Source organism: Physeter macrocephalus, chromosome 16 (genome assembly GCF_002837175.3).
Source record: "Physeter macrocephalus isolate SW-GA chromosome 16, ASM283717v5, whole genome shotgun sequence".
Lineage (NCBI taxonomy): Eukaryota > Metazoa > Chordata > Mammalia > Artiodactyla > Physeteridae > Physeter > Physeter macrocephalus.
In genome coordinates this window covers 26,105,995-26,133,429 of record NC_041229.1, presented here as the reverse complement: position 1 = coordinate 26,133,429, position 27,435 = coordinate 26,105,995, and the positions used below count along the sequence as shown (strand labels likewise).

General features: G+C 38.8%; 1 protein-coding gene across 2 annotated transcripts in view; it reads left to right on the top strand.

Annotated features, from left to right (window-relative positions):
- CWF19L2 (CWF19 like cell cycle control factor 2) overlaps positions 1 to 27,435 on the top strand; it is a 421,416-nt gene that overhangs the window by 261,022 nt on the left and 132,959 nt on the right. The window contains exon 19 of one of the 2 annotated variants that reach the window (XM_028500978.1): positions 19,034 to 19,059. The exons of the other annotated variant lie outside the window; for it this stretch is intronic. Coding sequence (XP_028356779.1) covers positions 19,034 to 19,044 — 11 coding nt within the window. The 3' untranslated portion in view covers positions 19,045 to 19,059. Of the gene's footprint in view, positions 1 to 19,033; positions 19,060 to 27,435 lie in introns of those variants that run through there. 2 annotated transcript variants of the gene reach the window in all.

Below are 27,435 nucleotides of genomic sequence, written 5' to 3'. Positions count from 1 at the left end.
CTTGTTTATGGTTTCCTTTGCTGTGCAAAAGCTTTGAAGTTTCATTAGGTCCCATTTGTTTATTTTTGTTTTTATTTCCATTTCTCTAGGAGGTGGGTCAAAAAGGATCTTGCTGTGATTTATGTCATAGGGTGTTCTGCCTATGTTTTCCTCTAAGAGTTTGATAGTGTCTGGCCTTACATTTAGGTCTTTAACCCATTTTGAGTTTATTGTTGTGTATGGTGTTAGGGAGTGTTCTAATTTCATACTTTTACATGTACCTGTCCAGTTTTCCCAGCACCACTTATTGAAGAGGCTGTCTTTTCTCCACTGTGTATTTTTGCCTCCTTTATCAAAGATAAGGTGACCATATGTGTGTGGGTTTATCGCTGGGCTTTCTATCCTGTTCCATTGATCTATATTTCTGTTCTTGTACCATACTGTACCATACTGTCTTGATTACTGTGGCTTTGTAGCATAGTTTGAAGTCAGGGAGCCTGATTCCTCCAGCTCCATTTTTCGTTCTCAAATATGTTTTTTATTTCACTATTTTTACTTTACTTTTTTGCTGTTTGGTGTTTTTTTCTTGTTTTTGTTCTTTGTTTTTATCTTTTTATTTTTTAGATTGTGTTTGTGTGTTTGTTTTCTTTGCTCTTTCTGTTTGCTTTCTGTTTTTGTTTTGTTTTTTGTTTTTGTTATTATTGTTTGTTTTTGGGTTCTTTGGTTCTCTTATTTTCTTTGTATTTTTTGTGGTTTTTTTGGTTTGGTTTTGCTTTTATCATTTATCTTGGGTTTTGTTTGTCTGTTTGCTTGTTTTCTTTTCCATTTTGTTGTTGTTGCAGCTGTTTGTTTTCATTTTTGTTACTTGTCTTGGGTTTTGTTTGATTGTTTTCTTTTCCTTTTTAAAAAAATTTTTATTGGCTACTCTGTGCAGCTTGTGGGGTCTTGGTTCCCAGACTGGGGATTGGGCCTGAATCTCCAGAGTGGGAGTCCTGACATGGCCCCAGGGAATATGAATCAGCTTGAGCTCTCCTGAAGGGCTCCCTCTCAACAACAAGACCTGGCTTCACCCAACTGCTTACAGGCTCCAGTGCTGGACGCCTGATGCCAAACAATCAGCAACACAGGAAGACAGCCCCACCCATCAGCAGTCTGCCTAAATTCTTTCTAAGCTTACAGACACCCCAAAACACACTCCCTGATGAGGGCCCTACCCATCAGAGGGACAAGACTCAGATCCACCCACCAGCGAACAGGCACCAGTCCTTCCCTTCAGGAAGTATACACAAGCCCCTGGACCAATATCATCCACCAGGGGCTAGACACCAGAAACAAGAGGAACTCTGACCCTGCAGCCTGTGAAAAGGACACCACAAGCACAATAAGTTATACAAAATGAGATGACAGAGAAATATGTTGCAGATGAAGGAGCAAGGTAAAAACGGACAAGACCAAATAAATGAAGAGGAAATAGGCAATCTACCTGAAAAAGAATTCAGAGTAATGATAGTAGGGATGATACAAGATCTCAGAAATAGAATGGAGGCACAGATCAAGAAGGTACAAGAAATGATTAACCAGGACCTAGAAGAACTAAAGAACAAAAAAAACAGTGGTGAATGACACAATAAATGAAATTAAAAATACACTAGAAGGAATCAATAGCAGAATAACTGAGGCAGAAGAACAGGTAAGTGAGCTGGAAGATAGAATGGTAGAAATCACTGCCATGCAGCAGAATAAAGAAAAAAGAATGAAAATAAATGAGGACAGTCTCAGAGACCTCTGGGACAACATTAAACACACCAACATCGAAATTATAGGGGTCCCAGAGGAAGAGAAAGAGAAAGTGTCTGAAAAAATAATGAAGAGATTATAGTCAAAAACTTCCCTAAGATGGGAAAGGAAATAGTCACCTAAGTCCACGAAGCACAAAGAGTCCCATACAAGATAAACTCAAGGAGAAACACACCAAGATGCATATTAATCACAGTAACAAAAATTAAACACAAAGAAAAAATGCTAAAAGCAACAAGGGAAAAGCAACAAATAACATAGAAGGGAATCCCCATAACGTTAACAGCTGATTTTTCAGCAGAAACTCTGCAGGTCGTAAGGGAGTGGCAGGAAATATTTAAACTGATGAAAGGGAAAAACCTACAATCAAGATTACTCTACACAGCAAGAATTTCTTTCAGATTTGACAGAGAAATCAAAAGCTTTACAGACAAGAAAAATCTAAGAGAATTCAGCACCACCAAACCAGCTCTACAACAAATGCTAAAGGAACTTCTCTAGGCGAGAAATACAAGAGAAGAAAAAGACCTACAAAAACAAACCCCTAACAATTAAGAAAATGGTAATAGGAACAGGCATATCGATAATTATCTTAAGTGTAAATGGATTAAATGCTCCATCCAAAAGGCATAGACTGGCTGAATGAATACAAAAACAAGACCCGTATATATGCTGTCTGCAAGAGACCCACTTCAGACCTAGGGACACATACAGACTGAAAGTGAGGGGATGGAAAAAGATATTCCATGCAAATGGAAATCAAAAGAAAGCTGGAGTAGCAATAGTCATATCAGACAAAATAGACTTTAAAATAAAGACTGTTACGAGAGACAAAAAGGACACTACATAGTGATCAAGGGATCAATCCAAGAAGAAGACATAACAACTGTAAATAGACATGCACTCAACATTGGAGCACCTCAATAAACAGGGCAAATGCTAACAACCATTAAAGGGGAAATCAACAGTAACACAACAATAGTGCAGACTTTAACACCCCACTTACACTAATGGGCAGATCATCCAGACAGAAAATTAAAGAAACCCAAGTCTTAAATGATACATTAGACCAGATGGACTTAATTGATATTTATAGGACATTCCATCTGAAAGCAGCAGAATATTTTCTTCTCAATTGCACATGGAACATTCTCCAGGATAGGTCACATCTTGGGTCACAAATCAAGCCTCAGTTTACCTAAGAAAATTGAAATCGTATCAAGCATCTTTTCCAGAAATTATAGGGGTCCCAGAGGAAGAGAAAGAGAAAGTGTCTGAAAAAATAATGAAGAGATTATAGTCAAAAACTTCCCTAAGATGGGAAAGGAAATAGTCACCTAAGTCCACGAAGCACAAAGAGTCCCATACAAGATAAACTCAAGGAGAAACACACCAAGATGCATATTAATCACAGTAACAAAAATTAAACACAAAGAAAAAATGCTAAAAGCAACAAGGGAAAAGCAACAAATAACATAGAAGGGAATCCCCATAACGTTAACAGCTGATTTTTCAGCAGAAACTCTGCAGGTCGTAAGGGAGTGGCAGGAAATATTTAAACTGATGAAAGGGAAAAACCTACAATCAAGATTACTCTACACAGCAAGAATTTCTTTCAGATTTGACAGAGAAATCAAAAGCTTTACAGACAAGAAAAATCTAAGAGAATTCAGCACCACCAAACCAGCTCTACAACAAATGCTAAAGGAACTTCTCTAGGCGAGAAATACAAGAGAAGAAAAAGACCTACAAAAACAAACCCCTAACAATTAAGAAAATGGTAATAGGAACAGGCATATCGATAATTATCTTAAGTGTAAATGGATTAAATGCTCCATCCAAAAGGCATAGACTGGCTGAATGAATACAAAAACAAGACCCGTATATATGCTGTCTGCAAGAGACCCACTTCAGACCTAGGGACACATACAGACTGAAAGTGAGGGGATGGAAAAAGATATTCCATGCAAATGGAAATCAAAAGAAAGCTGGAGTAGCAATAGTCATATCAGACAAAATAGACTTTAAAATAAAGACTGTTACGAGAGACAAAAAGGACACTACATAGTGATCAAGGGATCAATCCAAGAAGAAGACATAACAACTGTAAATAGACATGCACTCAACATTGGAGCACCTCAATAAACAGGGCAAATGCTAACAACCATTAAAGGGGAAATCAACAGTAACACAACAATAGTGCAGACTTTAACACCCCACTTACACTAATGGGCAGATCATCCAGACAGAAAATTAAAGAAACCCAAGTCTTAAATGATACATTAGACCAGATGGACTTAATTGATATTTATAGGACATTCCATCTGAAAGCAGCAGAATATTTTCTTCTCAATTGCACATGGAACATTCTCCAGGATAGGTCACATCTTGGGTCACAAATCAAGCCTCAGTTTACCTAAGAAAATTGAAATCGTATCAAGCATCTTTTCCAACCACAACGCTATGAGATTAGAAATCAATTACAGGAAGAAAACTGTAAAAAACACAAACACATGGTGGCTAAACAATATGTTACTAAACAACGAAGAGATCACTGAAGAAATCAAAGAGGAAATTAAAAAATACCTAGAAACAAATGACAATGAAAGCACAATGACCCAAACCTATGGGATGCAGCAAAAGCATTTCCAACAGGGAAGTTTATAGCAATACAAGCCTACCTCAAGAAATAAGAAAAATGTCAAAAAAACAACGTAACCTTACACCAAAAGCAACTAGAGAAAGAAGAGCAAACAAAACCCAAAGTTAGTAGAAGGAAAGAAATCATAAATATCAGAGCTGAAAGAAATGAAATAGAAATGAAGAAAACAATAGCAAAGATCAATGAAATGAAAAGCTTGTTCTTTGAGAAGATATAACTGATATACATTTAGCCAGACTCGTCAAGAAAAAAGGGAGAGGACTCAAATCAATAAAATTATAAATGAAAAAGGAGAAGTTACAACTGACACTGCAGAAATACAAAGGATCATAAGAGACTACTACAAGCAACTTATGCCAACAAATGGACAACCTGGAAGAAATGGACAAATTCTTAGAAAGGCATAACCTTCCAAGGCTGAACCAGGAAGAAATAGAAAATATGAACAGACCAATCATAAGCAATGTGATTAAAAAATCTTCCAACATACAAGATTTGTTTTTCTGCTATTAGTGAAATTGTGATCTTGAAAACTAAACAAAGTCCAAGTATAAGAAAAGTAAGTTATATTCTTGCAAATCAGGGTCCATGATTATTTTTAAAAATGTATCTTCACACATGTCTGATGTTGGGTATCTAGTAAATGAGTTTTGGATTTTCTTTTTCTGCAGGTGCTCAGAGGACTGTATGACACTAAATGAGAGAACTAGGTCAGGCTGCTTGTTCACAAGTGAATGCCAAAATTAAGGTAGAATTTGGCTTTTCTTTATCCTGACGCTTTGGAATGAGATAGAGAAAACACTTTTATGGGATTTAGAAAACATGGTGTAGGAAAAATTTTTCCCCCAGATATCAGTTGCATTTGCCTGTCTTCAAGAAAACCTATTACACTAAAAACAAGACAAAATTGGATGATAATAGGAAGAAAAAAAAAGGAACAGTGTTCATTGTTTGAATTCTAAAATAATTTTAATTAGAAAGTCGTTCTTTTCTTTCCTTAATTTCTTGTTTATGGATCATTAGCCACTTGACAAGAGAGATTGGGAGAAGATAAACTAAAACTAAAGCACTAAATACAGGGCTTCCCTGGTGGCTCAGTAGTTAAGAATCTGCTGCCAATGAAGGGGACATGGGTTCAAGCCCTGATTTGGGAAGATCCCACATGCTGCAGAGCAACAAAACCCAGGCACCACAACTACTGAGCCTGCACTCTAGGAGCCCACAAACCACAACTACTGAAGCCCACACACCTAGAGCCCATGCTCCACAACAAGAGAAGCCACCACCATGAGGAGCCCATGCACCGCAATGAAGAGTAACTCCCACTCACTGCAACTAGAGATAGTCCACGTACAGCAAAAAGACTCAACTCAGCTGAAAATAAATAAATAAATAATTTTTTTAAAACACTAAATACAAATAACTAATTGAAGTTCAATCATAAATGAGAGAGAGCCTCTTTCCTTTCTCTTCATTGAGAAAATATACTTCAGTTTACAAATTTATCCATTTAAATTCATCTGTTGGAAAATGGAAGGAAGGTGACATGTTAGTAATATCACACATTTCTTGTTTTGAGATTTCATCCAAAAGTGAAGGGCAATCTCTCTGCTATGATAGCTCAGGAATGTGGTACTGTTTCCCTAACTTGCCACATAACTATTGCTTTGTACCTATACCTCTGTTGGTATTAATATGGAAAGTATGTAGTTATACAGGGATCATCTTTTTTATAACCAAGGCTTTTTTTTTCATTGAATTTTAGTAATATTTCTACAGCCTGGAGCTTGTCAGTGTCTTAGGTTTTACTTTTGTCTTCACGTCTGTGGTTCTCATCCCATGTCTTACATTGTTTTCTCTGTGCCAGCACTGTCCTGAGCAAGATGTAACTTGTGATAGAGTTCTGAGAACTCATTAAAATGTCATTCTGTCCTAAACAAAACATGACAGCTTCTATGCTCACTCACTCTTTCTTTTCCCTCTCCCACTGTCCCTCTACCCCAAACATTGGCTTTACTGAGCAGAAAGCACTTGAATCTGCACAGGAAACACAACTTCCTCTTCAAAGAGAGTTTAATTGGAGACATAAGTGTGTATTGGAAGTGAGAGGAAAGAGCCTGAAGAAGGGAGGCACTGAAGGGAGAAGAAAGGAGTGTATTGGTGGGTAAAAGACTTCAAGGAGATGAGGGAACAGGGAGAGGAATGATGAGGGAATGGAAGAACTGGTGTCTAAAGCACAGGTAAATAGGAGAAGGGGCAAATTTTCCTTCTGAGATGAGATAACCAGTTAAAAGTGTAGATGTTGATCTGGCCATTTTGAAATGGCCAGTTAGACATAGTGATATTTACAAACTTGGAAGACATTTTGAGAAATTCTCAAATATTGAAACTCATTTCTTGACAGGATGCTGAGTATTACCACCTACCTTTGAGTGAGAGCCTCCTCTGTGGTGGGCTCAGGATCACTGTACCTGCTGCTATTACTACACAACTGTTATTGCTGCCATTTAAAGGCAAGCAGAATGGAACTTAGAGCTTCTGCTTTGACATAATTATTGTACAGGTAACATCAAGCAAGTAAAATTATTTTAGTTCTTTTTTCTAGAGGTAAACATTGAACTTTACGTGATTTTACTTCATGTGGGGAGTTAAAGAGTTTTAAGAAATTTTAAAGAGAGTTTGAAATCTCATTTGGCAAAGTGTAGCCAGTCAAATGTGACTCTTTTCCATCTTAATTCTTCTTATTCAATGAAACGTCTCTGCAGAAGCTGAATAAGAAAATACATATGCTTCATTACATAGCTTGTCAGGCATACAATGCTTATATGCAAGTGGATTTGCACTGGAGAACTCTTGGAGCTGTCCACTGTTTTCAGGCTGGAAATGGAAGTAGGTAGCACTAGATTTACAAATCTAGCCACATAATAGATGTTGTGATTTCATCTGAGGCATGAAAATATGTGTCTAGATTTTTTTTCCTGGAGAAAAGCTGAAGCTACTGAATGGGAACTGCAAAAGCAGATAGATCCAAAAATCTAAACTGCTTGTCAAAGGCAAAACTCTGATGGCATTGAAGTTTATTTTGGAAAGTCTCTCACTTTGACTTTTCTGTTCTCTTTTTCCTTGCTGATCCCACCCCATTCCACCGCATCCTTACTTTACCTCTAGCATTTTTATACTGACAATTGCTGCTCCCTCATTTAATTTTTGCCTTCTTAGAGACCATGACTGCAATAACTATATATTCTAGATAAAAGTTATATCACATAGTTTGACCAGAGATTTGCAAAAGTATTTATATGAAAGTCATATAAATTATAGTTAATTATAAATACAGTTGTAAATAGATATAAATTCTGATTCAAAATTATATCTCTTCCTTATCCTCTCCCCACCCCTCCTGTCCTTCTGTCCAGTAGACTCACCTAAAATTGATTTGATAATAAAAAATAAAGTATAAAGTATATAATAAAGTAATATACATTAAAGCAGTGACCCCCAACTTTTTTGGCACCAGGGACCAGTTTCGGGGAAGACAATTTTTCGACAGAGAGGGTGAGTGGGGGGATGGTTCAGGTGGTAATGTGAGTGATGGGGAGCGATGGGGTAGTGGCAGATGAAGCTTTGCTCGCTCGATGCCACTCACCTCCTGCTGTGTGGCCCGATTCCTAACAGACAGTGGACTGGTACTGGTCCACGCCTGGGGGTTGGGGACCCCTGCTTTAAAGTGTTGGTGGCTGATAATACCCATTGTGTATATTAGTGAGTTTTGTGTGTGTCCAGGACCTCTTTCTTCTTTTGAGAATTTCACTTTCTTCCTTTTAGTTGAATCACTTTTCTACCTCATCCTCCACGCACAACTCACATGAGATAAATGAGACTTTTTATTTTTTAATGACTCCCCCTTCCTGACCACAGTGATTGGCTGAGGGTTAAAAACCTAGTCTAAACTGGACAGTCAGGATCCTTCCCTAGGATTTTTTTTTTAAGTGTCTGAGATGTAACAGTCTCTTTCCTCTCTGATTTTTGAGAGTAAAAGAATAGAAGCCTATAATTGCTAGTGTCCAGGTCTCCGATTGTAGAGATTTTGTTTAAGATAAGAAGCTGACACATTTTAGAGTTAGAGAAGGTCCTATAGATGTCAAGTCTCTGCTTCCAGTTTTCTCCTGGGCCTAGCTCTACCCTTGCTTTTCCTACACTTTACTCATATTAGTGAAGAAATACCTACTTCTCTCCTCTGCTCTTTTCCTCCTCAGTTTTTTCTTAAATATTAATCATAGTTCTGACTAATATCATTCTATAATGAATTAATTCAATCTAGGAAATTTTTATTTTTCAAGAGGACATAATCACTAAAATTAATAAAGCACATTCGGTAACATTTCAGGCAGTATGGAAAATGGAGAGAAAGCAGTTTGAAGCAGAGGGTCCACTCTGATACCTCTCAACTTTCACCACACCACTGCTAATCTGTGCCACTCACCAAAAATGGCTAGGTTTGCTAAGGATCTTTTAAGCACTTAGAGATGGATAAATTGGTGGTTCTATTTAGAATGAACAGCAATGTCCAGCTGCTTCCTGAGAGGATCTAGAAACTAGGAGAGAAGGAAAGACAGCAGTAAGTTGCCCTGTGGGTCTGATCTCCCTAAAACTATGTTTAGGCTTTCATGCTGCAACTCCATGTGTCCAGAGCCTGGGGAAAACGTTTGTATTGTCATGGTGATATGACTGTGGGCCAGCTATACCAGGGATTTCCTCAAAGCCATGCAGCTTTTCAGTTGAGCAGTGCCTGGGTTAAATTTTCTTCTTTTTTCAAGAGGAACCTCAGCTGGTCTGTTGTACAGAAAGTTCTCAAGCTTGGGGCCAAGGTTCCTGAGAACTACAAAGCCACTTTTTGGCCCTGAGTCTTTGAAACTGACCTCTAGAAGATCAGAAGTTCTCAGTTTGGGTCCTTGATTGGGTGGGAGACAGTTTATTGCTAACGGATCTACTTGGAGCTATGTTTAAAATTGTGAAGAGTGTTGGTGAGTATGCTCCTTGATCTTCCTGCCTGAAAGCCCGAGTGTGGTTGGCTTTGAAATATCCTCATCGAAAGTCTATGTTAACAACAAGTGACAGCATAGAAATGACAGCAAGACAAGTGACAGCATAGACAAATTCCCATTTGTCCATGGGAATGAGCGTGTGGAGCATAACAAAGAGTCACCAGGAAGCCCATGTGAAATTCTCTGTCCAAGAATGATCATGGCCCTGGTGATGGTCTCTAGAAACAGTATAGTAAGTGATATATAAGGCACTCCGTGGGTGTAAAGTGATACAGTCCCAGTATCTAGCATGGTATTTCTAAGAGAATAGTAATAGCAATGTAACTTTCATTGAGTGCCTGTTATGTACCAGGGGATCTTCTAACCATTTTACATGTATTAGTTCATTTAATTCTCACAACAATCTTATCAAGTAGGCATTGTTATCGCCTCCATTTTATGGATGGAGAAAATGAAGCACAGAGAATTGAACTGTAGCATGGTAGCTCATCTCCAAAGGTGAATCTGCTAATGAACCATAACTTGTGTTGACTCAAATCTCTCCTGGCCACTTTGACTCACTTTAGACCAACAAAATATAGCACAAGTGAAGTCACATAAGTTCCAGGGCTAGTTAATAAGTAGCTTTATAGATTCTACCCAGTTTTCTTGGAACACTTGCTGTTGGAATCTCTGTCTTAGAACAAAAGGATTCAATGGGAGGCCTACATGAATGTGCTCTGGTTAACAGCCCCAGCTGATCTACTAGCCATAGGATCCCCTTTGGATGTTTAATCCAATTGAGTTTTCAGATGACTGTGGCCCCGGTCAACATCTGACTGCAACGGCATGAGAGACGCTAAAAACCACCCACCTAAATGCAGTCAACCCACAGAACCATGAAAGTTAATAATAAATTATTACTTTAAATCACAAAGTTTTAGGGTAGTTTATTAAACAACAGTAGATAACAGGAACATTCACACAGCAGGCAAATGGAAAAGCTGGGATTGAAAACCAGGCAGCTTGTTTTTACACTCCTTGTTCTCCACCAGTATTCTACACTGACCTTCCAATGCTTTTTGTTGTTAGGGTCCTGGTGATGATGATTACAGATGTGTTGTTCCCAAGCAGGCAAGCATGCAAAAGTATAAACATAGTGGATTTATACAGTGTATATATATATATATATATATATATATATATATATATATATATACACACACACACACACACACACAGTGGAGTGGATTATGCATGGGATTTTGAGTTAGGTGGACCTAGGTTTGAACCTCAGCTTTAGTTTTGTGGCCTTGACAAGTTACCATCAGGTGGGGACCAATGGTAGTGAAGGTCAAGTTCTCAAGTCAGTGCATTATAGTCGAAGTTACCTCTGAAATTTCTTCCCATTCTTTCAACACAAGCTCAAGTGTTTTTAAGTTTATACTCTTTAAGTTTACATCTTTTCTCTTTGAGATACTATTAACATCTGAAGCAAATGATCATCGAGTGAGATGTCTGGAGCCATGGGCACTGTTAAAAATAAGTATTTTGTTTTACATTTGACTGAAGAGTATGTATTTTATCATTTAATTCAAATGTGTTTAGAAAGAGCCTCCATCCTACTTTTCTGTGCTTTGATTTCCTCATATAATATGGGAATTAAATTAACCGCACAGGGTTTATGTGCTTTTATATGGCCTAATTCAGAGTAGAGGATTCCTTGGATGCTCTCAAGACCTGCCTGGCTGCCCCACCACTTACTAGGCTCCTGTGGGGGCAAAATAGATTGGTGATACCAAAACAAATTTTTAAAAGGACTAAAGAGATCAATTTACTTTACTAAATCTTAAATCAAACTTTTGTACCTCAGAGATTGAAATTTTTATTTTTGTCATATTTCCCACTGTACAAAGGATGAATCAAGAACCTGGTATGATTATTGCATAATTTAAATCAACACTTATACACTAATCATATAGAAGTTAGTGTATTTTCTGAGAGTCTGGTTGTAACAAGGGTGGTGGTGTTTTTCAGCTTTACACTTAGTGCTTCCATAATTAACCTGAGGAAAACTCTGTGATGGGAATCCCTGCAGATGCTCTCATGTGTGAACAAGCAGTGAAAAGAGGAGCTGGGAGAAGTATGTCTATCTAGGGTCATGTTTCAAGATCACCACATTTTTCAGAGGACTTGATTGCTAAATTCATCTCTATAATCTATGCTGTATAATCACCCCATACCCTAATAACTTAAAATAACAATCATTCATTACCTCTCATGGCTTCTGTAAGTCAGTAATTCAGGTAGGGCACAAAGTGGATGACCTGCCACTACTTCACATGTCTGAGGACTTGGCTGGAATACTTGAAGGCAAAAGACTAGAATCATCTGGAGTCTCAAGCATTCACAGGTTTGGCAGTAGATGCTGGACTGGGGTCCTAGCTAGAGCTGTGATTTGTGTCTGCAGGAATACCCACATGTGACCTTTCTATGTGGCTTCTGTTTCCTCAAAACATGGTGGCTGCATTCCAAGGACAAGCAAGCATCAGAGAGGGAGAGAGAGGTAGAATCATATTGCTTTTTATAACCTAACCTTAGAAGTCAAGCAGCATCATTTCTGTCATATTTGATTATTCAAGGTAATTGCAAAGATTGGCCCAGATTCAACATGGGGTTGGGGGTGGTATAGACTCTACCTCTTAATGGAGGGGTATCAGTGTCACAAAGTAAGAAGAGTATCTGGAATGGTGTGTGTGTGTGTGTGTGTGTGTGTGTGTGTGTGTGTGTAGTTTTCTTTGGAAAATGTAATCTCCCACCCCAAGTTTGAAGTAAGCATTTTTGCTAGGTCCCACAAAAGTACGCTCATGCCTCATTTGATTTCAGGATCTGTCCTGGAACACTGGGCTGAATGGCTAAGAAGTTGTCTCCATGCACTGGTAAAACAAAAATCAGGAACAAGTGGTGATCCGAGGACAGGAGACAAGGTACTCAGAACTGCTGCTCAGCTCGGAGTCCTGTGGTCCCACCAATGGCACTAAAGTGATGGAAGCCACTGTGTCCCTCAAATGCTGAGATTTAGCAACAATAGGAATGTATGAAAGATAGTGTGCAACTCAAGGAAATATAGTCTGCAACTTCCTTGCACAAAGAAGAGAGCACTTCAGTGGCCAAGAAAGTTTTTATTTTTAAACACAAAGCAGACTTAGAAGATGCCTCCCTAGATCCCCCACAATACTTTCTTTTTTACTTGATCTCCTACTATTTAAGGGAACCAAGTGATACCCAAGAGGAACACAGCCTAAGAGAGGCTCTAAATTTGGCATATCTGAGAAGATAGGAATGAGTCAAAGAACTCACTTACATGGAAGCCAAATGTGTGATAGAGCTGATACTCTGCTTCATTTTTACTACTCTTTGTTAGCAGTGCACATTCAGAAAGTGTCTCACACTTTCTAACCACCCATGCGTGGAAACATTTTAAGTTTTTTATTAAACTCTTGTTTGAAAAGGAGAAAAGTGTAACATTCATTTTTTTAATCAAGTGGGATTTTTTATAAAGGTAGAGAAAATGTAGAGTTGTTAGACAGACATGGGCTTGAATCCTAACTCTTTATATATTATCTGTATGATCTTGGGTAACTCTCCACAAGATAAAGAACATGCAATAGCTGACTAATAGAAATGAAATAAGAATGGTGCCATAAATGGAGCACATAACTGAAAGCCAGCTGAATGTTGCAGAAGTCTCAAAGAAGATTCCAAAAATTATGGTGTGCTTAAGCTATTCCCAATTGCCCTCCTCATGTTAATGACATCATCATGAGAAAGTCAAATGTAAACAAAGTATACCATAATCTGGGAAAGCAAAAGATGGTGCAGGAAGCTCCTTCTAGGGGAAAGGAGGAGGGAGGAGTTTAGGAAGTGTTTGAATAGTTAACACCGTCACCAGTGTGCCACCATGAACGGTCAATAAAAGAAAAGTGTTGAGACTGAGCATTGTGCATTCCCATTGTGCTGGCTGGGGCTGAGCCAGTGTAAATATATTAGTGTTTCACTGACCCATGTTGTCCTGCCTGCTCTAGATGTTGTATCAATTGGCTGGAGATTTTAGCAATTTTTAGCAGCCTGATCATCACCATTCACCATTCCTTGCTGCTGTAAGATAGGGTGTTCCCTGAGGTGGTGAGATGTTGAGAATACAACTGTTCTTGATGATGATGATAGTGTGAGCAGATTTGAATTTTGCTTCATAATTCCTGAGTATGATGAATGTTACTTTATTTTCCTAAATTAAATTTATTCCTGCAAGCCATTAATTTCTTCCTACATTTATAGTACTGAGAAAAATTACCCAAAATTTGGAAATGAGAAAGAAAAAAAATCAGCTCCTGACATTCATAAGGTAGCTTGTCATTCACAGCTTGACAATGTTCATCTCAGAGTTTCAACTTCAGACAAGGTTACTCAGAGATAAATGAGATCAAGTTTACTCTGATAAAAGGAGGCAAAACAAGGCCACTTTTTTAAAAACACAGAAAAAAACAAGGTCACTGAGCCATTCACAAAACACCAAATACTCTCTCCAGCTAATATGAATGTCTGCTGCTTCTTTACGAATCATAACTTTATTCTTGTTCTAGTTTCCCTCCCTGAAGATAAGACTTAATGAGATATCCAATCACTGCTTTCCAATAGCACCCGATCTATGGCAAACTGGCTTTTTTAGAACCCCTATACCAAGTAATCAATCAAAACTTAAATCCTGTAGTAGGTTCTTTCTCATATCTTTTTACTGATACGCCCTCACAGTTCCCCATGGTGAGCATTCTTTCTTGTTGGAAGGAGTAAGAAACCCAACTTGTTCAACTATAGGTGTATTCTTGATGGACTTTGGCTGAAGGGCTTTGATAGAATTGAGGCAAAAGAGTATTATATGAAGTTTTAACACCATGCAAAAAGCACTGTTAATGGGTCTTAAAAGATCCTTTGACTCTTCAGTGGAATAGACTTTGTATAATTTATTAAATAATTCTATAAACTTAAGACAAGATAATTTTGATTTTTTTCCTTTTCTGTAGAGAAGATAACAAATGGTCCTGGTTTTATTGCCCTGAAGGTTGTTAATCAGTTTTGTATTTTACACAACATTCTAATTTCAGTATTCCTTTTTTTCTCCTACTGTATACATTTTAGTTTTTCAAATTCTCTTTGAATCAACTTTGTCATTCTTTGGTACCCACATTAATGCTCATTGACTATTTGTATGAACACTATATTTTTAATATTTTGAGACTTATACTCTGATAGTTTAGACAATAAAATGGAATGCTGAAATATGGAATCTCAGGGGGAAAAAATCCAAGATATTATTGTGCCTTACCTATTAACATAGGCCTGTGAGTGGAAGTGTGAAGTACAGCTGTGGAGTTGGGAAAGAAAAGGAAGTTGAGAGTGGTGGTGAAGCAGAGGAGTTTAGTTTTGACTGGTTTAAATTCTTCCTGATACAATTTAAACTCTCCCCCTCCCACACCTGCCATGTCCCATTTTCAGATTATGCCCAACCCTTAGGTACAGCACGAAGACTGGATGTCTTAGAGGCTATTACTAAATCATGCCTAGACTTTTCTTCTTTGCTCTGAATAATGTAGGAATTCATCAAATATGTATCCACATTTACACAACTGGGACAATGTGCTGAGGTTTAAAAAATGATAACATAAATGATGTGACTCTCATAGTCATCTTTGACCAAAAGCAATAAAATCTCACCTGGGTTGAGAACAAGACAACTTGAAGCTTTATTCCCAAAGGATAGGGTACAATCCTGGTTTCTTAGTATGTAGAAGAGCAGTGAATATAAAAGCACTGTGGTTTTCTAGCAGAAAGTATATGAGTACAAACACAGAAAGCAGAGATATAAACAATGTAACTGCATTCTGAAAAGGTTTATTTAAGAAATGTTTTATACCTTAATATTGTATTGAAACTAGCAGTTCTATATCCAGACTAACAAATAGATAAAAGGTTTGTGGGAGATCAAACTCATGGTGACTGATTTTTCTTCCCCATTACTTTCTTGTGAATGACTGTTTAAAGTGGGTATTCTTCCCCAGGGGTTTATCATCTTTGAATTTCAGAGCTGTACCTCTCATCCAGGAGCCTATATGGTACCTTGAACAAGGACCCAGGAGATTTAACCCCTAGATCTACCAAAACCAAGTTTTGTCTGTGAGATTTTTTTTCTTTCTTCTTCACTTTCTTCTGTTGAATGAAGGACTAAAACAGATGATCTCATTATAAATCAAGCTATCTTGCATCTTGTATAATATGCCTGGGCCCTGGAGATAATACAAGCCAGCTGCAAATTGCAGTGAGAAACATTATTATTTGCGTTTTCATTGATTTAACAAATATTTTTGGACCTCACTAAGCGTTAGACTTTGGTTTAGGTAATGGGAAAGCAATAACAACCAACACTGGCAATTTACTGCCCTCACAGAGATTAGTGGAGAAATTTTAAGAGGTAAATTCAATGAAGTGGTTCAGGGTATCAACTTGACTCTAGAGAGAGATTCTCTAGGTTAATATATCAATTCGACCCCCTACCATTTTATGATCTGGGGAAATCACTTCGTCTGTGAGTGTTTTAGTCCATTCAGGTCGCTATAAAAGAATACCATAGACTAGGTGACTTATAAACAGCAGAAATTTATTTCTTACAATTCTGGAGGTTGGGAAGTCCAAGATCAAGGGACGAGAAGATTTGGTGTCTGGTGAGGACACTCTTCCTGGTTCATGGATGGTCATCTTCTTGCTGTGTCCTCAAGTGGTGGAAGAAAAAGAGAGCTCTTTAAGGTTTCTTCTATAAGGGCACGAATCCCATTCATGAAGGTTTCACCCTCATGACCTGATCACCTCCCAAAGGCCTCACCTCCCAATACCATCACATTGGGGGCTAGGATTTCAACATATGAATTTTGGGGTGACACATATAATCAGTCCATAACAGTGTAAGTGAAGGGAGTGATCAGTGGATTGACTAGGGAGGGAGGGACAGGAATTGTGGGACATCTAACTCAGCCATGGAATTGGGGTTCAGGAGGGCTTTCTGTAAAAGGTGACAGCTAAGCTGAGACCTAAAATGACCAAGAGGTAGCCAGGTTAAGTGGTAGGAAAGAGTGTGGACAGTCTGTATCAGACTCTGCTAGTTGTCTCTCAATATTTCTTTTCCCTTTCTTTTTCAATCATAGAAGTGTAGAATTTTAGCTAGGCACATGGCTAAGCAAAACAGAAAACACGTTTCTCAGCCTCCCTTGTAGTTAGGTTTTGCATGCAATAATTTTCTGGCCAATGAAATATAAACACAAATGGTATGAGCTACTTCCAGGATGTATTCTGAAAGGAAAGGAATATGCACTTCTCATCCTAGTTTTCCTTTCCTTCTCAGTGCAATGCAGCTGTGATGACTGGAACTAGAGCTTACATGAGACCTTAGAGTAGACTTAGGCATGAAGGCCATGCATAGTAGAACAAAAAATTTGATAGGACTCAGTATTGACACCTTGCAGCTGAGTTTCCACAACAGCCCTAGATGGACTGAATATATGAATATATGACCGAGAAATAAATTATCTTGTGTAAGGCATTGTCACTTGCAGCACAACCTAATTCTAACAAAATATAGGTAGAAAAGAAAAGCATTTACAAAATCTGAAGGCAAATGAGAGCATGATGTCCTCCTAGAACTGAAAATATTTGAGAATGCCTCAAGTGTAAGGTGTAAGCAGTGCCAAAGTGACTACAGATGTGGTATAGGCAAGGTCCACATTGAGAAGGCCTTGTCTCCCTTGATAAGTGTTTAAGACTTTATTCTGAGAATAAAAGGTATTATTGAAGAGTTTGAAGCAGGGAAATAACCTGACCATGGTTATAATTTTGAAGAATGACTTGACTACAGTATGGTGAATAGATGCAATTCAGAATGCCAAGAGAGCAGTTAGAAGGCTAATGAAATAATTCTAGGAAATGGTGCTGGTGGCCTGAGGTAGAGAATGGCAGAAGAGATGGAGAGAAGTGACATGATTAGAGGACTAGAGCAGGGAAAGAATGGCCTTAATTCAGTTCCTCTCTCAACCTCTTGAGCTCTCTCCACCTCAAACAAGATACAACTTGCCCTTACTTATGGACCCCTAGTTCTATCTATCTCCTTCCAACTAGAGAGAGGTATTTATCTGCTTAAGGAAAATTTATGTCATTTTCCCCTCCCACCTCTTCTTTTCTGCCATGTAGAAGATTGGTTTAATTTGTTTATTCATTAATTTAACAGTCTGATTCGTTTCAGAGCAGTTTTCAGTTATTTTAAGATGGATCAAGATGGATTTTTAAGAGCAAGAACTAAAATTTGTCATAGTGTATTCCTTGGTTGTTTGTTCATTTGTTTATGTAACAAATAGTTGTGAGTATAACTAGTTTTATTTAAAGCACTTTGAACAGAACTAAATAAGGAGCAGGTCAAGGTAGCAATTGGCTGGCCATTAATTTATAAGGGATACTAAAATATCACTGCAAATGAAAGGTGATAAGGCACAGTATAAATGTTTATTCAGAACTTTTCTCAGGTGAGTATGGTATGTAGTTGGCAGTGATTCATTTAAGCTACTTAGATGGTGTAGAATAAGACTTCTAAAAGTGCTTGCTTGTGATAGTTAATTTTATGTGTCAACTTGACTGCTCCATTGGGTGCCCAGATATTTGGTCAAACATTATTCTGGGTACTTCAGCGAGGTTGTTTTAGGATGAGATTAACCTTTTGATCAATAGACTGACTGTTGCTTTGCAAACTGGCCTCCATACATCCAGGGCAAGGAAAGATCAAAGAAAAAGGGAGACCACTCCAGGTTGGTAGGTAACAGTTTTAATAAGCAAGAGAACTTCATATAGTGCTTGTTTTGGGCAGATGCAAGATGAGTAGATTTGCACAACTGCCCACCAGAATCTTAAAAGTTTATATAGAGGCCTTAATTCAGTTCAGTCACATATTCAGTGACTCAACAATGCTTTACTCTTTTGAGGCTCCATCCTTGGAACAGTTTCTGGTATGGGAAAAATGGATTGAACATACATTCCAAGGACAGGGGAGGGGGTGAAGAGCCTTCTATTGCCTGGGTCCCACTCACAGGTCAACGGCAGTCATATTTTTTTTTTTTTCGGTACGCGGGCCTCTCACCGTTGCGGCCTCTCTCGCTGCGGAGCACAGGCTCCGGACGCGCAGGCTCAGTAGCCATGGCTCACGGGCCCAGCCGCTCCGCGGCATGTGGGATCCTCCCGGACCGGGGCACGAACCCGTGTCCCCTGCATCAGCAGGCGGACTCCCAACCACTGCGCCACCAGGGAAGCCCGGCAGTCACATTTTGATGATCTCTTTCAACACTGGCTAAAGCAGATTGTCCTCCAAATCAGTTGAAGGCCTGAATAGAACAATCAGACTAACACTTCCCTGGATAAGAGTGAAATCTTTGCTGCTTGATTGCTTTCAAACTAAAACACTGGCCTTTTTTCCTGCCTTCAGACTCAAACTGAAGCACTGAGCCTTCCTGAATCTCAAGTCTGCTGGCCTTTGGATGGGAATTACGCCATTGGTTCTTCTGGTTCTCAGGCCTTTGGACTTGGACTGGAACTAAACCATCAGCTCTCCTGGGTCTTCAGGTTGCTGACTTACCTGCAGATCTTGGGACTTGCCTGCCTGCATAATCATACATATTAATTCCTTATAATAAACCCATATATCCATATTATATCCAAATAATATTTCTGTTACATATATTTCTCTGTCTCTGAAGAAGTCTAATACAGTGCTGAATTGTCCACAGATAATTGCTAAAGCGTCTTCTAAGGATATAAGGCAGCAATTCTGTTTTGCTGGAATAGACCATGTAAGTTGGGGCCAGACTTGGATTGCTTGGTATAATAGAGGAGAATCTGAGCTTCTTTCTGCACTGGTATCAGTTTGGATGCTTTAAACTTAAATTAGAGAAAGTCTTTCTCAAACTATCTTAAGCAATAATGTAACTATGTCACATATCTAGAAGTCCAGAAGTAGGATGACATTTAAGGTTGGTTGGTTTAGCAGCACAACTATGGCATCAAGATCCCAGGTTGTTTTCTGCTTCTTCAGCCTACCATCCATAGCCCTGGGGTCATTGTGAGCACAATTCCCATTGAAGTAATAATATGGTTCCACTATTAAGAGTATAATAAAACTGCATGCTTCCTTTTTCAGAGAGAGAGAGAGAGAGAGGAGGGAAACAAAGAATACCATAATGATGGAATGAGTCACTCCTTCCTTTGGACCAGTTAAGATCATAAGCCTACCTCTGGACCGTTAATTTGTGCTAGAGATATGCCATGAGCTGATTGCCTATGTCTGTGTTCTTGAAATAATCACTGACAAGGGGTTACCATGGTTGGCATAGAGCAGTAATTCTCATGGAAAAGGCACTGTTCAGAGGAATTTGGAAATTTGTAGTGATATCTTTAGGTGGCTGTATGCTTGAGACATTTCGACATTTAGTGGGAAAATGGCAAAAGATAAATATTAAATACGTCCAGGACAATTTCTCGCAGTAAAAATTGTTTCATATCACAAGCAATTTCAAATGTCTTGAGACATTAAATCTATTATAAATATAACTATTGGTATAACTATAAATATATATTTATATATATAACTATTATAAATATAACTATTATATAATAGTTAATAATAAATATAACTATTTTAATATTATGATGAATAATTTTTGGTAAAATTTATTGAAATATGAAAGAATAGATTTTTATGGAGAGAGAAGATTAAATGAAGTAAATAACAGTTATGATGAAGTAACTTGTGGCAGACAAATACTTTTACTGAGAACAACCAAAACATTCAGGGAAAATAAATAAAAATAAATGTTTGAAGACATAAGAGAGTTGCTGAGGAAGTCGGAATTTAAAGACTTTACCCCAGAGATCAAGTGTGCTAATGTTCTCGATGCCACTTTTACACTTAAAGCATTTACTGATTCTTGGCTTGGGGACAAGAGGCTGGGAATTTGGGCAGAAATTGAAAGTCCCTTTTATCCCCGTTAAAAAGGATTTCTGGCTTTCCACTATGACCTTGGCTGGCGTTACTGGTTCATCATTTTCTTTCTTCAGTGATCAGCAATCCACCAATTCCATAGTGCTTAAAATTACCATATACCTGACATTCTAGAGAGATTGCACAAACTAGTGTCATATATCCCTTCCATCTGAATCCCATCTCAATTCACTACAGATGACAGGCTTAGTAACTGTGATGCCATGGCATGCTGGGCATCATCAAAACTCCCCTTGTCAACAGCAGTAGAGTTCTGGTTGTCATCTGGCCTAAGTAATTCAATTCCTGAGGCCCTTTTTTGGAGCACGTATTACCATTTGTTTTAGACGTAGTTCCCTTATAAGTGGATCTTATTAAGCCATCCACCACTGTGAGTAGCTGAAGCTTAATCCCACAAAAAACTGTGAAAAAAGGATACAACACACAAGTATTATCTCACCAAAGGGAGAAGGGAGCTGGGGTATTTGTACATCAGCTCCAAGTATTATTCATGGGGAGATGTTTCCAGAGGGTAATAATTTCTATTATTTCTGGACTGCCATCTATACACAGGCAGACCAGCCTTCTGCAGGTCCAGAAATGTCCCTTAGACAGAGAGAGGTAAACGAGAGCAGTTAGAAATTGGCCAGACCACAGTAAAATTGCACATACAAGATGTGCAACACCTGGGGAGATCACAATTTAAAATTTGATCAAATAAAGTTCTATAGTTAAGACAGTCACTATTGTTTTCATACTAATTACTCAGTGGTTAAGAATGCCAACACATTATCCTAATTAAGACATTTAACTATTTATTTACTCTTTCTTTTTAAATTGAAGTATAGTTGATATCCAATATTATATATGTTACAGGGTACAATATAGTGATTCACAATTTTTAAAAGTTATACTCCATTTATAGTTCTTATAAAATATTAGCTATATTCTCTGTGATGTACAATATATCCTTGTATCTTAACAAACACGACGACATTTAAGAAAAATCAAGGAGAACAAGAAATGGAGACATCTGTAACTCCAAATCAGCAAAAAGGGTGAAAGGCAGAAGAAGGAATGGTAAGTAACTTGGAGCCAGGGAAGGAAGTCAAGTTCAGGCACACACAAGAGAGGATATTGATGAGAAACAGTCCAGTTCACTCAGCTGATCCCCAGAGTGCTTCAGTAACTGGACACAACAGGTGCCAAAAAAGTGAGAGGCTAGAGGCAGAGGATTGAGTTAGGAGCCTGAAAAGATGGGGCTATTGGAAAGTTTGAATAAGGAGTTAGGATCCTCACTCTGCACAGTGACTACATTTTCTTGCCCCTTTAGCCAAGTTCTGGAACACAAGACTTGGAGCAGAGCAGGGATGAAGTGTCCTCTGAAATTGAGATTTTGTAAAAGTCAGAAAAGGGAAATATGAGGCTCCAGCCTGTTTTCCCAGATAGCTCTGGAACATGAAAGATAAAGTCCAAAATAAACAATAGTAAAAAAGCAGAGAAGAGAGGAAACAAGAGAGAGGTTATACCTCAGAGAAATGAGACTTTTAAAATATTAGTTAGAAAGCTTTAGGGTGCTATAATATGGTCAAAAACAGTAAAGAACTCTTAGAAATTAAAAATATAACAAAAAGTAACATGTAAAATTTGAACAAATCTCCCAGAAACTAGATTAAGAAAGAGTCAGAGAACGAACAATAAGGAAGAAGAGTTAAGAAAATTAGAGGATCAATTCAACATTGGACTAATAGGAATTACTTAAAGGAAAAAAAGAGAGTAACACTGAAGAAGATATCAAACATGAGGAATTTCCCAGAAAATAAAATAAAAGAAATTAATAGAAGAGATGATAAAAAAGGTAGAGGATTAGTCCAGGAGCTCTAGCATCAAAATGACGGGTTCCAGTTCAGGATCAAGATGGTGGAGGATTCGGAAGCAGAGTTCACATCCCTCCACAGAAACATTGAAAATACATCTACAAGTGGAACAATTCAAACAGAACAGCTATGGGGTGCTGACAGAAGACCTCAGATGTCTGCAAAGACACAAAAACCTCCACATAACTGGGTTGGAAAAAAAGAAAAAAGAAAAAGAAGGAATCAGGATGGCACCTGCACCCCAGGGAGGGAGCTGTGAAGGAAGAAAGTTTCCTGCACCTTGGGAAGGCTCCTCACCAGTGGCGAAAATAGACTGGAGTGTGGAAGAGTTTGGGAGTCTAAGAGAGGAGAGCAGCAACCGGTTTTTGGAAGCCAAAGCGGAGAGTAACCTGCACAGAGGGTCAGCACTGACACTCTGTGCTCCCCAGACTGAGACACTCCTCTGTTGGTGAGGGTGGGTGTTGAGAGCTGAAACTCAGACTCCGAAGATCAGTCCCATGAAGAGGACCAGGGTTAGGTCTGAAACAGCCTGAAGAGGTCAGGCTGTGGCAACTGAGGTGTACTAGGAAGAAACCTGAGTCTGCCAGAGAGGCAAGCCACCATTATTGGGAGGCACACGAGGAGAGGGGTGGGACCATCATAAGAACTTATTTCTCTATGAGTACTCCCAGGCAAGAGGACACCAAGAACAGAAGCTCTGGGGGGCAGGCGCAAGTCACTGCCATCATCTTGGGTTCCAGAGGCGGGCACTGGCTGCCTCTTTCCAGACCCATGGGCACAGGCCAGGCCCCACCCCTGCTGGTCTAGAAGGGCAAGGACAGCTGATGACACTTGGAATTCTGCAAGCGGGTCACAGGACACATCTCCGCTGACCCAGAAGGACAAAGACAGCTCCAGTCACTAGTACTTCCACGAGTGGGTCACAGGATCTGCCCCCACACCTGCAAGGACACAGACAGCTTCTCCCACTAGGAATTCTGACAGCAGGCCACAGGACACCCCTGCTGATCTGGAAAGGCACAGAGAGATCCAGCCACTAGGAATTCTGCCAGTGGGCCCCAGGACTGGCCCATGCTGTCCCAGGAGGGCACAGGTAGCTTCTATGACTGGGAAATCTGTCAGTGGGTGCCAGAACCTGCCCTACTGCCCCCGGAGTGTGCAGATGGCACTCACTACTAGGAAATCTGCCAGTGAGTGCTAAAACCTGCTCCACTGCCTCAGGAGGGTGTGGATAAGTAACTCACCTCAGTAGGAAATCTATCAGCAGGTGCCAGGACATGCCCCCATTGTCCTGGGAGTGCACAGAAAATTCTTGCTACTAGGAAATCTGCCAGTGGGTGCCAGAACCCACTCCACTGTCCTGGGAGGGCATGAATAGCTCTTCTCCCCTGGAAATCCACCCAAAGGAGGGGCTGAAACCACAGCTGAGCCCCAGGGGCTGTGTGACTAAGGAAGAAGAGCCGAAATCTCACCTCACAACTGCACAAACTGCAGGGTTACACTTCTGCTGATAGCTTCCTAAATTCAGTGCCTGTGAAATATCCAGAAGGACAACAAGTGCTCTTGTAGATGGGACAGGTCTGGCTTTAGTAGTAGTGGGCTCTGTGGGCATGTACATCTGGGGGTTGGGCCAGGCCAGAGTCTGAGCTGCCTCCATATCTCCCACAGCAGATCCAGGTGCACAACTACTGCACTCCTGGAACCTGACCTCAGTGGACTTGCACTGGTGGCTAGGTGATAACAAAACCTGAGAGACACTAGGGTCAATTGCTGGCATACCCACAGTTAAGGTGGAATCAAGAGCAGGGCCCAAAAGAGTGTACTTTGTGAGCCCACACAATGGGTAAAAGGGAGCACATTCACAGATGAACAGCTCCAAAGAAGAAACACTCAGTAGCTTCTTTCCCAGTGGAAATGCTCTAATCCTGCCTACCTTGCACCACAGATTAGACACAGATAAGAAACAGATATAGGGGCCTCAACGCCAACTACTAAGGAGCAGGCCCTGCCCCTGACAAGGCAGTGACAAACACAGAGCAAAGGGGAGGCTCTGTTCAATATCTAGGGCAGGCTCTGATCACCACAACACCTATCAAACCCCTTATCAAGGGGATAATGGAACAAGCCTCTGGACCAACCTCACTCACCAGTGGGCAGACACCAGAAACAAGAGAAACTATGATCCTGCAGCTGTGAAAAGGAAATCACAAACACAGTAAGTTTGACAAAATGAGATGACAAAGAAAAATGTTGCAAATGAAGGAGCAAGACAAAAACCCACAAGAAAAACTAAATGAGGAGGAGACAGGCAATCTACCTGAAAAAGACTCCAGAGTAATGATAGTAAAGGTGACCCAAGATCTCAGAAAAAGAACAGAGACATGGATTGAGAAGATACAAGAAAAGTTTAACAAAAACCTAGAAGAACTAAAGAATAAACAGATAAACAAGATAAAAACTGAAATGAAAAAATAGACTAGAAGGAATCAATAGCCAAATAACTGAGGCAAAAGAAAGGATTAGTGATCTGGAAGACAGAATGGTGGAAATTGCTGCCACAGAAGTGAATAAATAAAGAAGAATGAAATGAGGACAGTCTCAGAAACCTCTGAAACAACATTAAATGAACCAACATTCGAATTATAGGGGTTCCAGAAGAAGAAGAAAAAGAGAAGGTGCCTGAGAAAATATTTGAAGAGATTATAGTCAAAAACTTCCCTAACATGGGAAAGGAAATAGTCAATCAAGTTCAGGAAGTGCAGAGAGTCCCATACAGGATAAACAGAAGGAGGAACATGCTGAGATACATATTAATAAAACTAACAAAAATTAAATACAAAGAAAAATATTAAAAGTAACAAGGGAAAAGCAACAAATAACATACAAAGGAATCCCCATAAAGTTATCAGCTGATTTTTCAGCAGAAACTCTGCACACCAGAAGGGAGTGGCAGGATATGTTTAAAGTGATGAAAGGGAAAACCCTACATCCAAGACTACTGTACCCAGCAAGGCTCTCATTCAGATTCAACGGAGAAATCAAAAGATTTACAGATGAGCAAAAACTAAGAGAATTCAACACCAACAAACCAGCTTTACAACAAATGCTACAACTTCTCTAGGCAAGAAACACAAGAGACGAGAACAAAAGAGAAGGGAAGAAAAAAGATATACAAAAACACACTCAAAACACTTAAGAAAATGGCAATAAGAATGTACATATTAATAATTACCTTAAATGTGAATGGACTAAATTCTCCAACCAAAAGACACAGACTGGCTGAATGGATACAAAAACAAGACCCAAATATATGCTGTCTACAAGAGACCCACTTCAGACCTAGGGACACATACAGACTGAAAGTGAGGGGATGGAAAAAGATACTCCATGCAAATGGAAATTAAAAGAAAGCTAGAGTAGCAATACTCATATCAGACAAAATAGACTTTAAAATAAAGAGACAAGGAAGGACACTACATAATGATCAAGGGATCAATCCAAGAAGAAGCTATAACAATTGTAAATATTTATGCACCCAGCATAGGTGCACTGCAATACATAAGGCAAATGCTAATATTCATAAATGGGGAAATCAACAGTAACACAAGAATAGTGGGGGACAGTAACACCCCAGTTACACCAATGAACAGATCATTCAGACAGAAAATCAGTGTGTAAATCCAAGCTTTAAATGACACAATACACCAAATATATTTATAGGACATTCCATCCAAAAGCAGCAGAAAACACCTTCTTTTGAATTGCACATCAAACATTTTCCATGATAAATCACATCTTGTGTCACAGACCAAGCCTCAGTAAATTTAAGAAAATTGAAATCATATCAAGTATCTTTTCTGACCACAACACTATTAGATTTGAAATCAATTACGGAAAAATTCTGTAAAAAACACAAGTACATGGAGGCTAAAAAATATGTTACTAAATAACCACTGGATCACTGCAGACATCAAAGAGGAAATCTGAAAATACCTAAAAATCTATGATAATGAAAACACAATGACCCATAACCTGTGAGATGCAGCAAAAGCAGTTCTAACCAGGAAGTTTATAGCAATACAATCCTACCTCAAGAAATAAGAAAATGCCAAATAAACAACCTAACTTTACACCTAAAGCAACTAGAGAAAGAAGAACAAACAAAACACAAATTTAGTAGAAGGAAAGATATCATAAATATCAGAGCAGAAATAAATGAAATAGATATTTAAAAAACAATAGCAAAGATCAATGAAACTAAAAGCTGGTTCTTTGAGAAGATAAAATTGATAAACCTTAAGCCAGACTCAAGAAAAAATTAGACATGAAAAAGTAGACATTGCAACTGTCACAGCAGAAAATCAAAGGATCATAAGACACTACTACAAGAAGCCATATGTCAATAAAATGGACAACCTGGAAGAAATGGACAAATTCTTAGAAAGTTATAACCTTCCAAGAATGAACCAGGAAGAAATAGAAAATATGAACAGACGAATTACAAGTACTGAAATTGAAACTGTGATTAAAAATCTTCCAACAGAAAAAAGTCCAAGAGCAGATGGCTTCACAGGTGAATTCTATCAAACATTTACAGAAGATCTGACACCTATCATTCTTAAACTCTTCCAAAAATTTGCAGAGAAAGGAACACTCCCAAACTCATTCTACGAAGCCACCATCACGCTGAATACAAAAAAGAAAGATACCACAAAAAATTAAAATTACAGGCCAATATCACTGATGAACATAGATGAAAAAATCCTCAACAAAATACCAGCAAACTGATCCAACAACACATTAAAAGGGTCATGCACCATGATCATGTGGGATTTATCCCAGGGATGTCAGGATTCTCCAATGTATGCAAATCAATCAATGTGATACACCATATTAACAAATTGAAGAATAAAGTCCATATGATCATCTCAATAGATGAAGAAAAACTTTTGACAAAATTCAACACCCATTTAT